At 46.5% G+C, this 13003-nt stretch overlaps 1 protein-coding gene across 3 annotated transcripts in view; it reads right to left on the bottom strand.

Annotated features, from left to right (window-relative positions):
• Positions 1–10995, bottom strand: part of Slc1a2 (solute carrier family 1 member 2) — a 133412-nt gene extending 122417 nt beyond the window's left edge. Inside the window, exon 1 of one of the 3 annotated variants that reach the window (XM_075961543.1) lies at positions 10880–10995. Coding sequence is in view for 2 of the 3 variants with exons in the window: in XM_075961540.1 (XP_075817655.1) it covers positions 9791–9849 (59 nt within the window). In the remaining variant the exon portion in view is untranslated. Of the gene's footprint in view, positions 1–9790; positions 9900–9919; positions 10605–10879 lie in introns of those variants that run through there. The other 2 variants (XM_075961541.1, XM_075961540.1) reach the window with 2 other exon arrangements.
• Positions 10996–13003: the final 2008 nt, after the last annotated feature.

The raw sequence follows: 13003 nt of genomic DNA, 5'->3' as shown, positions 1-13003 counted from the left end.
TTACTGTTGCTTCTGGCCCATCCCATTATGCTCACTGCTCAAGACGGCAGTCAGACAAATGGAACCAGAGCTGATGTCTCTCTCCAGGACATTTCAGATAGCATCTTCCCACTGGACCAGGCTTTGACCTGAGCAGATGCCTGTGTGGGTCATTACTAAAACTAAGGAGGATGACAGCTTCTAATATCCTCTATTTCCTCTGCAAGGATTCACTTCCCCTCCCATTTCCCCATACAACACCCTTCTTTTAAGGTATGATTTGATGGACTGATTGAATTACTTTTAACTGTAATTAACAAATAGCTCTATGTGTTTATTATGTATATATGTATATAACATATATAATATAATATATACATATATTAATATATGTGTATATATTATTAAATGACTAACTCAAGTTACTTAGCACACTTATTACCTTGCATCTTTTAGTAGTAACAAGACTTAGACCATAGTCCTAGCCATTTTTAAATAAAAAGGACATTGTTATTAGCTGTGGTCCCCTGTGTTGTGATCTGGGAACTTGGGATAGGGAGATGGCTTAGCATGTAAAGTGCTTACCACAGACACATGGGGTCATGAGTCTGGGCCCCTAGCACACACGCTAATACAGAGCAGAGCAGAGCAGGTGTGGCAGCTCCTTGCAATGCCAGCCCTTGGTGGACCTAGTCAGGGGGTCCTTGAAGTAAACCGGCTATTCAGTCCAACTGATGAGTTCTGGATCCAAGTGGGAGATCCTGCTTCACTATATAGTGTGGAAAGCAATTGAGAAAGACACCCAGCATCAACCTTGGGACAGCATACATGTAAACATCCATAAACACATGTGCAAAGACACACACACACACACACACACACACACACACACACACACCTCTTTGAACTTATTTATCCTATCTACCTGAAATTTTAGAAAGTTTTTATTCATTAACTGGAGTAGCATATTCTCTTGCTACAGATGATAGCACGGGGGTAAGGGGGAGGCTGTTCTCCACTTCAGTGCACAGACTGAAGGCATCTGAAGTGGGCATGCTGTCATTTCCCAAACACACAAGAAGGAAAGTGGCTACCGCAGTGCACTGCCCAGACCCCCAGGCCTTCGACTTCAGAAAAGGGTTCACTGGCTTAGCTGTTAGGAGGGTTGGTCTTGGGTATGGCTCTTTCCAGACCCTTACATTTTACCCATATAGAGCCATGCTCCTGCCCTATCCCAGTTCCGCTGAATGACTGGTTAATTGGGGTTAGAAAACTCGTATCTTTCTTCAATCAGGGAGCACTCCAGAGTGCTCCAGATCATCCCAGGGGTAGGATGAGGCCTTGGCTGAGTTTCCACCTCTCCATCTGCCCACCCTTGTTTCCTTTACTCCACCCAGGGAATTTTAGCCAACCCCACAGGCTTCCAATAAACTGCACACCTGTCAGCCTCCAGCTCAGCCTCCGCCCCCTGCACCAGTTCTTCGAGTCCAACATGTCAAGGCTCATGGGGAAAAGAGGAAGTCCAGATCTAAAAGGGTTGGCTTGGATAAACTCCCACAGTAATCAGTGTTTCATTTGAAATGTTGGCAATTAATCTATATGATCTCATCTGAAATGCTTATGGTCATGATCTTATAACCAATAACTCAATGTTATGATTCCACGGTAGTTCCAAAATGTTGGCTAATGGATGACTTTGAATTCCCAGAAAACACTGGGAATTAGATCCGGTCTATAATTCCATTACTCTCAAATCCATTCTTAGAAGTTAGTCCAATTTTTTATTCCTGACACTTCTTTTCTAGACCACATGTTGCATATAAATATAGACAACACCATCTGAGATGTACAGTCAGTTGATACCCATCCATTTCAGCCCAAAGTAAGCACATCGTTCAGAACGGCTTCCCCCACTCTCCTATAAAATCTGACCATCAAATCCCAACTGGCCATTTAAGTAAGACTGAGATAAAAACAAGCAAATAAACGGATCACTAAGGCTTGGGAGCTTGACTTCCCCTGGCATTTATAGGGGTGCTTTCCTTCCTCCCTGTGTCATTTTTCCTTATCTCCCCTCAGCACCGCTGCCCCTGTTTGAAATCCCTCTGGTTTGATGTCTACAAACTGTAATGCGACAATTGTCCACCATGACCTAAACTTCCTCTTACGTCGCTTTACAGTGCCATTTTCTCCGCAACATCCTTATCCAGAGATAAGCTAATTTCTTCCTTCTTGTGCATAACCTACGGCATGTCTCAAAATCTTGTTTCTTCGGGGGGTGCTTGCTTCCTCTTATCAAAATGACTGGAGACACAAAATGATGGAGTAAAAAGAAAAAGAAGGAAGGCTTACCAAAGTTGGAGGAAATGTGGGGTAATTGTGAAATGTTAAAAATGCTACATTACATGACAAAGGGGGAGGGGACTAGGAACCCAATGACAGCATTCAACCAGAACTTCTCTAAGTTTCAGTGTCTCTCTATATCTAAAAAGAGCATAATATTATGAGCTATTTCAAAGATTAAATTAAGTCACAGACATGCAGTCACATGCAGTTGGAATAAAAACTAAGTGAACGTCCCTACTTAAATCTGTCTAGGGTGACAGCTTCCACCACTTCAATATATGACAATTATCTCATTACTATCAGACTGTGTGTGGTAGAGGAACACTATTTGATCAAAAGGGAATGAGGTGCTGTGCTGTGCTGTGCTGTGCTGTGCTGTGTTGTGCTGTGCTGTAGGACCTGGGATTTCCGAAGGTGGAAGGGTTTCCAAAAAGAGTCACATTTCCACAGACATTAACTGCTCTCACTGACCCCTGTTGGGTGATCAACAAACTCCGTTCTCTTTAAAAGGGGAGTTGGGGAGCAAGGAACTAGAAAGATGGCATAGTGGATAAGAGCATTTGCTGTTATTCCAGAGGACCAGAGTTCAGATTCCAGCACCCATGCTGGGTAGCTCACAACAGCTTCACTCCATCTCCAAGGAATCCAGTGCCCTCTTCTGACCTTCTCCAGCATGGGTACACACATGTGGCAGACATCCAAACACACTAACTTACAGATAAATAAAAGTAAATCTTGAAAACAAGTCACACAGACACAGCCTCTGAGTTCTTGCCAATTCAGAGGTGTCCTGGGGGTCATCACTATTTGCACCAGGCAAAATAAACAACATCAAGAAACTGAGTAAGTTAAGTCATGGCCCTTTGATGACTGCTCGGCTACATCTGCCATCAAAAAGCACAGAAGCCGAGCCTAGCGATTGACTGACATGATCACACAGGCACTGTGGAGAGACGAGGCAATGCCATTAGCTTTGTAGAGATCAATAATTATGGAAGAACCCTGTTAAGAGCAACTCGGGGCAAAGTTAAAGGAAATGACAAGAAGTGGTTAGGGGAAGGAGTGGTTGTGGGTTAAAATGAAAGAAGCTGGGGGTGAGGAGAGAGTGGAGAGGTTTCTTTTCTTTTCTTGCAGTGAACCTGAGTTCTGCTCCCAGCACCTACATGGTTACTCGCCCATCTCTCTCTCTCTCTCTCTCTCTCTCTCTCTCTCTCTCTCTCTCTCTCACACACACACACACACACACACACACACACGCAGGCAGGCATTCATACACATAAAATAAGAACAAACAAAGCATTTAAAGTGTCCTGAATTGCATGACATTTTGACAACTTCTTCCAAGCTCAAACCATAGAACTTAGGCATGCTGTATGTATATATACCATATATATGTATACAGACAATAGTGTATGGTAATAGTGTGTGTTCCAAGTTGAACCCTTGGTTGCTGCCCAGAGAGGTAATGGATTGTGCATAGAAAATGAGTGACATGTCCTCCCAACAATGGTGCCTAACCTGAGTGACATGTGCTCTGTCTCAGGATTCTGTCACTCCTCAGCTTCAGCTAACCACGGCCACAGAGAGAAAGGAATGTGGCCCACTAGTTAAAGGCATGGCTCCATGGCCCAGGATCATTGAATTTGAGGTCTAAGAAATTTGGGTCAAATTACTAAATGATTTTCCGCTGCAGTTGCTATCTCTGGAAACACAAGACTAATAATAATGTTTGCTATCTCATACATTGTAAGAATTAAGTAAATGTGTAGATGCAAAGTGCTTTAAAAATTCTCAGAGCTGTGGCACAGGCCTGTAGTCCCAGTTTCTAGAGAAGCTAAGGCAGGAGGGACAGCAAATTCAATGTCTGCCTGGGCTATAAGTGAGTTCAAGGCTAGCCTGAACAACCTAGTGAAAATTTATCTCAAAATGGGAAAAAATAAAAAAATGTGAAAAGAGAATAGAATATAGCTCAAAGGCAGAGTGCTTGACTATCAGGTGCAATCTCTAATGCCAAACACACGCTCATGGATGCAACAATGAAACATATACACCCACAAACATACATACACACAAACAGACACACAAGCGCACATGCACACACACAAGATACTGGCTTATAATCACACAATAAATGTATTAAGACAGAAACATGAGTTCTCTGTCAACAGGTTTCTAATATTCCAAAGAGGCTAGAGTCAGGAATTTGGGACTAGAGAGAGAGGACTCAGGTTCAATTCCAAGCACCCACATGGCAACTCACAACCATCTGCAACTACAGTTCCAGGGCCTGTAACACACTCTTCCTGCTTCTACAAACACCAGACATGCTGCAGGCAAAAAACCCAAACACATAAAGCAAAAAGAAAGATTCAAAATTGGGAAATGTTTTTCAAGTAGGCAAATAATTCAAACATTTTCAAAATCCACTTAGAGCCAAAACAAGAACACGGTTCTGGGTTACATGAGGTCTGTGGTGTCAAGCCCCTCACATTCAAAGTTGTGGAAAACGCAAAGCCAAGGCAAATAGAGGTTCTGAATCTGTCTCAAGTTCCACGATTCTGAGAGAGAGCAGAAGCTGGGGACCAGGCGCGGGGGCATATGACTCAAAGTCCCCTGCCAGATTAGAAACAGCAAATGACAGATGGTTGTCCTGACCAATGCCACAAAGCAAAGTCCCGCCTGCCATTTAAATGGCTCCTTTAATATACATGACGCCCAGAGACAATATCTACGCCTTTGTCCCCAAGGACCTCATGCAAGGTCTTTGCCATCATCCGTCCTAGAGGGGACTGGGCTTGACACAGATCAAGTCCAGCTGTCCAAGTGGAGTTCATTCCCTTCACTGTCTTTTCAAAGGCCAGCCCTTGCTCGATGAGTCTATAATCCAAGGCAGCTGGCGACATCACCAGAAACTCCAGCTGACAGTCGAGCAGACAGTGACCACGTCTGCTTGTCTAAGTGAGACAGTAAGTAAACAAATGAAAGAAAATAGCAGTGCCGTTGAGAAACAATCTTGAAAATGCAACAAAGCTATGAAAAAAATAAATAAATGAATAAAGGTATATCCTTTGAAAGGTTAAGGCAGCTTTCGCTCGCCGTCAGTGTAGCTGGAGCCCAGGGTCTTCTCTGATGCTACTTGAAGCCAACCAGACAGGTAGATGGTGAACAGCAGAGGCCCCTTTCTCCTCTGCTAACAAACATGCAGCCCATCTGCCTCCAGTCAATAACAGAGCACGTGGAGATGGAGCCATGAGATATTTTTAAACACTTCCCCTAATTAATTCATTCTAAGGCCTTGACGCTGCAGGGTGAGGGGCGCACAGAGGGAGGGGAAAGCAATCCCACAGCCTTGGCAAATAAAGAGATTTGCTGTAATCTGGATTCCAAACCCTTTCTACGAAGCATCCATGCCTCCTGCCCCACAGCACGCTGTGGGGAGGGGCGACTGTGGGCCAGCAGGCACTGCCTGACGTTTGTGAGGTATATTGTTCAAACCGTGAGGACACGTCTGCTTGAAATGCAAACCTAAATAAGTCTTTTTATCCTGAGATCTGTGCTTCTGCCTACTAATGCTAGAGAGGATTTTTAAGTTATCTCTGTTTCATTAGATTAAAATAGTGATAGCAGGCAATTGAAATGAAGGTTCAGCTCATTCCAAGAGACAAGGCAATCCAGGGGGGCGAACAATTCTCTCTAGGAAACAATTTAGCTCTCCTTTAAAGGGAGGCAATTCAGACATCATTACAGCTGATAGAGCCGATGCAGTCGTAGGGGAAGGCGCACAGGGAATTGTCAAGAAATTAACCTGTGTTTGAGCTTCAAATTGTGAAGACTGCCAGGCCTATCTGGAATTGAAGGGCCTCTGCGCGCTGACCCAGAGTGCTGTGTGAATATTGCTTGTTTGTGTGGCGAGAGTCTTGTCTTTGAAGGACTCGGCCAGATCTGACACATCCCTAAGTGCAGAAGCCAAAGGAGAGGATGCCTCACTGTGCAACGGAAAGGGGAAACAGCGCGCGCGACCCTTGGGTCTGAGGCTCAGCCCGGCCGTTTGGTTTGTAATAAGCCGCCATTCCGAACACTTTGCAAGTCTCATTTGGATTTAGAAATTGTTTCTGGAGAATTAAGTTTCCAACTGCTCACAAGAGACTGCCTCGGTAAGCATGGGACGGCTTTATCGTAGCTCCGCGAATACCCATTTCACCTAGTTGAAAGTGAGAAATGAGTTCCAGTGCAGCCTGAGACATAGCTTACGCAAGCCCTCATGGACCCCATTGACTTGGCCCTCCAGTCATCCCATAATAAGCCCACTCTACGAGCTCATCCTCCTGCTCCAGTCCATTTCATTTCCAGAGGCGGGCGGTGGGGGGAGGGGAGGCGGGTAAGGCAATGGCTATGTTTAGCGTCGTGGGTGGGGACTCATAAATTCAGGGGTCCCCCTTGGCAGGGCTTTTTTTTTTTTTGCTGTCAGCAGTTTTCTGTTTCACTTGCTCTCTCAGACAGACTGCAACCCAAGCCCTCCTGATTGGTGCAACCCTGACTCCTTGGCTCCTGGGAGCTGATCAGAAGATAGATTGCCAGGAGTCTCTGATATATGTGCAGACTCCAGCCCTGGCCTTAGAAACGTCTTTCTAAAATGGTTGTCTCTTCAGCATCTGGCCACTCCACTTTGACCCAGTCAATAACAGACACTAGCCTGCCTGTCACCAGCGACTTATAATCTCTTTCCAATTTGGGTCAGGAACCTAAAAGCCATCTCAGTAATTCCAGCCTAGGACTAGGGAACGACAGCAGCAGCAGCAACAACAGCAACAACAACAAAAGACATGCAACTGTTAAGTCGAACCTTGCTTTTGCAGGAAAACACTTATCAGAACCTGGAAACTCCAAGAGCTACTGCTGAATTTTATAAAAGCCATGCTGATATTCCCAGTACAACATAATCAGAAACTTCAGATTTTCATACCAACGTTTGTTATGGTCTATAAAAGGACAAGGATCAAGCACATGAAATATAGAAATATTCTAAAAGGCAACTTTCCACAAACGTATACAATGATTTTAAGGAAAGCCGCTGACAATAGGCACAAGCCATGCCTCACACGCTCATTACTGACAAGTGACATTTCCAGATGCTACCCCAAAGCTCTGCCAAATCCCGCAATCTTCCTGGAAAGAAGGCATTATGTTGTGCCTTCACAGCATTTTTTTTGAACCTTCAAGTCTGTTTTCATTGTATTGCCTACTGCGCAGAGCTATAAGAAAAATGAATATAAAGATATATAAATATGCTTTAAAACAAGCGCTAAACAAATATATTTGCTGCCTCTAATAATTCTATAATGAGTAGCAATTTGCATATGCTCTCGAAGGCGACTTGATCACCAAATAAACACTCAGCAGATCGATTGGTTTAATATACCACTCCACTCCCCCGGCATTCGTGAACAGAGTTGAGCTGAACATGTATAAACTGAAAGCATGTAATTACAGTGCTATTTCAGCATCCTTCCAAGCAACGTATATTTCAGAAAAACAGCTTAATGTTGTCAGAAGACAAAGGCTGACAAAGAGACTAGCTTGGGGACTCTTCCTGAATTTCCTTTTCAAGGTGCATTACCCAAAGATATCAGAAGGGGCAAACGGATCTCACCAGCGCATGAGAATAATCTGGAAATAAAAGCCCTCCCCTGAGAAACCCTTCTGAAAGTCATCTCCAAGGCGAGCTGTGTCTCTTTATCTCCACCAGAGAGCTAGCAGGTGCATTCTGCCCAACAAAGATTCTGCAAAGGCTTCTGGGAGAAAAGAAGGGTTTTGAGGATGTCTCCTGCTGACCAATTACTGCTCTTAAATAACATATTTTTCTACATTTGTTTCCCAGTTTTCAGATATTTTTTTCAATTTTCATCTCTTAAAAGCAAGTTTCTTTGGCAATCATTCTTTAACCTGGCACAGTGCACAAGATGGCACTAATTGGGCTAGAGCTGGTTTTCAGTCTTGAAAATCACATCTGCTTTACCTTAAATGTCACACTTAGGAGGAAGGAAAAAGCACATTTGTTGTCTCAACTGTCTCTCCTCTGACCATCAGAAGAGAGAGTAAGTTGGATGTTATGTTTGGAAGACAATAATTTTCAAAGAGATTTTCCAACTAGGACTCTGAGGACTGAAGTAATTCTAGAAGATTCCTATAGGTAGCCAGAAATACCTTTATACCAGTTCTAAGACGAAAGTCTTTTAAATCAAACACAGAGTAGCGCTGATATTAAGCCATGTGGATGTGGAGTCTTAATATTTAACTCTAGAGATGATGTGTTTGAACACAAGGGACCACCTTCCTTGCATACAAGTACCAATCTGGAGCATCTTTTAATGATAAGTAATCATTTCAAAGGTCCACCCTGGTAAATAGGGCAATGTGAGGAAACTTCATGCTGGACAAGATGCCAGGCACCTCTGGCAGGGCTCGTGGGAAGAGAGACATAGATAGATGGTTTTTTTTCTCTTGCATACACGTTTAGAAGTATTTTCCGTGTCTGAGTTTGGAATCAAGAAGTCTGGCTTTGAACACCATCTCTCCACTTCTGCTTAGAGCTCTACCACCCACCACGGAAAGCTGGCGATTTCTATTTTAAAAGCTCCAGAAAATACCAGAACCAAGGTCTCAATGTAGAGTCCCAAGAAGCCCCCATTCTTGCTTTGGACACCACATGTGGGTCCAGGGATCTCTTGCAAGCAGCTAATGCCATTTTGTGAAATAACCGAAAAGCTGGGGTCCCCAATCGTTCTTTAGGTTCCGTCTAGGCTCCAGAAAGTCTGAAAAGTTTTTGTAGGAGACAGAACCAGACTGCCTTGGAGTGAGTATTCAAGGGTCTCTCTTGCCCTTGCACTCCCCATGTCCCCCTTGCTAAATACAGTTGTCCTTCTATATCACAGAAGCGATCACCATGCCAACTGCAGCCTCAAGAGGCGAACCCAAGGCCACAGGCAAAATAAAGGAGCCAGTGATATTCCCAATAGAGTCTGGAAACTCCTGCCCTGCTCCAAGCTACAGGTTTTCTCCCCTTCTTTTGGGAAGCACCCAAATCTCTTCCACCCTTTCTTGCTGCTGGCCAGGGAGATTCCGACGCCCAAGAGCAAAGATCTCTTGGGTCGGGGTTAGCCACCCCCCACCCCCCAAGCCCAAAGCTAGAGTTCAAGGCCGCGTGCTGCTCCTTGCCCCACCCGGGCTCAGGTCCTGGCTCATTCATTCCTAGCGGTCCCCACCTTGCAGCCCAGACAGTGTCTCCTGGCACCAGGGACAATCTTTTATTGTCTTTAAATCTCTGAAACGACCTCCAAAGGATTTCTTTTTACACTTTTTCACATCCCATGGTACTTCGCCCATTACATTAGAACCAAGACTCTTGTTTCCCGCATCCTCAAAGGACAGCTAATCCATCAAAGAAATCAGTCCCCTTCCCCACCACCTCCAGCTGTCGTCCTGTCGCGGTTTCAAAGGTCCAGAATCACAGTTCTCTGTTCCCATCTGGGATAGGGCAGCATCACCCCGCGCGCGGCTCCCGCTTCCCGGCAGGTACCCAGAAAAGCCCTCTCACCCTTCCGTTGATGCCATAGCGTGGGGAACGCCCCCTCCTCCCGGGCACGGTCTGGCGACGGTGGCGGCGAGCTGGGTGAGCCCGGAGTGCGGCGGGGAGCGGTATTTAACGGGCAGCCTCTCCCCGCCCTCGCACCCCCCTTCTGGGTAAGCCCTTTAGCGCCTCGGCGCGCGCGGGAGGCTGCTGCGGGCGCTAATCCACGACGCGCGGTCCGCGTTCCCGTGAGCGGCTCGCGGCCAGTGCTCCGAGAGGCTCTGCGGGGATCCCACACTGGCTCCTGCTGGAGCGCCCCGGCTGCAGAGCTGCAGGAACGTGTTCCCTGCCTCCCGGCCGCCACTTGTGTGTGCTTCACCGCGGAGCAAACTGATGCGGCGAGTGGCCCGCACCTAGAGACACCCAGGAAGAACCGGGAGTGCGGGGGAGTGTGTGCGTGCGTGCTCGTGTGCTGGTGTGTGCGCGCCGGGGGAGGCGGTGGAGGCCGCTGCGCCCTGGCTCGGCGCCGGCCCGGGAGGGATTGCAAGGTTTAGCCCCGCCGGAGCTGGGGATTTGCAGGCGATCCCTCTCTATTTTTGTCCAGAGCTGACATCACCCGCGCCGCAGCCTGGGGCGACTTCTTTAACCGTCGCCCCTGCCCCACATCTTCAGACGCTGTCCCTCCTCTGTCTTCCTTCCCCCATCAGCTTCCAGTCATAAATTAGCCAAAAAAAAAAAAAAATGCCCTCCGGTAGTCTGGGAACGCTTTGGACAGCCGGTGGGTGGCAGGAGCCCAGGATCTAAGGAGTCTCTATTGTTTCCTCTCGAGTCTGAGTGGCCCTGGGTCACCCTTTGCTGGGCCAAGTGCTGAGACCCGGGATGCCCCTCCGTCCCCAATCCTTGGAGAAGCCTTGGCTCTCCCCATCACTCGTTGGACACCTGCTCCGGCTCACATCCCACAGGCGGGCACACCCACCCTCCTCATACCACTTTTGGGATAGGGATCACCACAGAATCCTAGCCGCAGTAACCCTCAGGTGGCAGGATGGAACCGCGACCCAGCTGCGGGTCCTCCTTCGTGAAGGCCAGAATAAATCTCGGGCATTCAATTATTTATCTAGATTAATATTAATGTGATTCCCCGGAGGCGGGAGGGGTGTGACGGAGGCCATAATTTCAGGGGGGTTGTTTTATAATCCGAAAGAGATCTGCCTGGAGGGCTCGGGCTAGAAAGGCTCAGAGAAATTGTCAGGGCTAAGGTCTGGGGGCGCATCTCCACCCTCCCGACTCAGTTCACGAAGCCCTCTGAGTCTAGGGGGGCGGCGAGCAAAGACAGATGGGCTTCTGCACGAGAGAGTCCAAACCTCCTGCCCAGCTTTGCATAATAATGACTTGTTCGCGCAGCTTTTATTTTCTTGGCCGCTGGGACACAGCAGACACCTACAGCTCCGCCACCTGCTGACCCTGTGGCTACCTGGAAGGCAAAGCCCTCCTTTCCTCAGCTGGACAATGGGAATCAAAACAACCTCTTTTGTCAGGGTCACGATGAGAATTACACAGACTATTTTGAGAGGTTTGTAAAGTGTAAACAAAGATATCAAAAAACGTGAGCCTAACACTTGGGGCTTACCAGCGAGATCTCAGAACCCCAGTGTTCTTATTTCTTTTCTCCTCACGGTCCCCTCCAGGATCCTAGCCCTGGGGAGCCTTTCTCTTCCATCTTTGTTTCTTTCTATCAGAGGCAAACTGGTGGTTTCACCTTCAGTCGCACCTTGCAAAGGTAAGTAATAGAACGAAAGACATTTTTAAAAAAATGTTCTGCTCAACCAGGCATGGTGATGTATGCCTGTAATCCTAGCGCTCAGGCTGAGGTAGGAAGTTCTCAGGTTCTAGACCAATCTGAGAGCTACAGAGGAAGCCCCTGCCTCCGAAACAAACAAAACAAAGCAAAAGGTTCAGTTAATTTCAAGGAGCTTTAGAGGTTGTTTCCTGGGCAAAAGATTCAAAAACGACTAGACAAATGAGAGAAATAAGGAGGAAAAGGACATGGGGCGGAGCTAACAGAAGTTAGCGCCCTTCTTCTGTTTTTTGCCTGCCTATTACCTTGACCAGATCTAAGGGCTGACTCCAGCTTGGAGAGACAGCTCTTGCAGCGAGCCTAGGTTAGATTCCTAGCACCAGCAACATCTCATAACTGTCTGTAAACTTCCGCTCCTGCCGCTCTGACGCCCTCTTCTGGCCTCCACTGGTTCTACATGCTCTCAGTGCAAGACACATTAATACATAAAAATTAAAAATGTTTTGATGAATCAGAATTATTTTAACTTGTACTTTCTTTAAAGAATAAACTCTTTGATTGTCCCTACATACTTGGGCTTTTAACTTTCACTGAAAAAAATTAAAGCATGTGTACAAAACTGGCATCCCGAAACTCGGCAGTGCTCTTGGCATTGCCTTCTCAGAAGCCCTGGACCGTGGTAAAGTCTGAGGTTCCCGAGATTTTCCTTGCTTGTCTGCTGAGGTGGCAGCTGAAGAACAAAGCCACAAGAACCCCTCCCTGGCTGGATATTCAGAACCCCAGAAACACTCCTTCACCGCCAGATTCCCCTTTAGGCAGGGACTAAATGACCTTCTGTATGATGGTCGCCCCTCAGTATCCACATAGCCCCAGAGACCTCTGCTGCACCATTCTCTGGAACTCTGCTCCCAGCAGGCCCCTGATGTCCCCAAACACAGAACAAGTTAAAAGATGGGGAAAGGAAAGCAATGAAATTGTTTTTATTGAAAAAATAATAATCTTAGTGAAAATCCTATGGTGAGGACCTTAGAGGATTTGGGTGAGGGAGTCATAGGCACACAGGATTAGATAGGTATAGTCATTCTGGCTTGCCACCTTCCCTGTAAATGGTCATATCTGTGTGCCCTGACATCACTTCCTGCGTTAGAGAGACATTTGCATTCAGCTGACTAGGGAGTTAGGTCTACTAATCATGTGGCCTATACCACAAAAGATTCGGGCTCAGGAGAAGCTGATTCTCTGTCAACACCCCCCAAAGACCTTGTGAACACTGGGTGTAAAATAAGATATTCTGGTAGAGATTTAATTAGGTT

The sequence above is a fragment of the Microtus pennsylvanicus genome, chromosome 2 (genome assembly GCF_037038515.1).
Source record: "Microtus pennsylvanicus isolate mMicPen1 chromosome 2, mMicPen1.hap1, whole genome shotgun sequence".
Taxonomy (NCBI): Eukaryota; Metazoa; Chordata; class Mammalia; order Rodentia; family Cricetidae; genus Microtus; species Microtus pennsylvanicus.
Note: the sequence above shows the minus strand (reverse complement) of the source record. Positions and strands in the feature narration are given on the sequence as shown.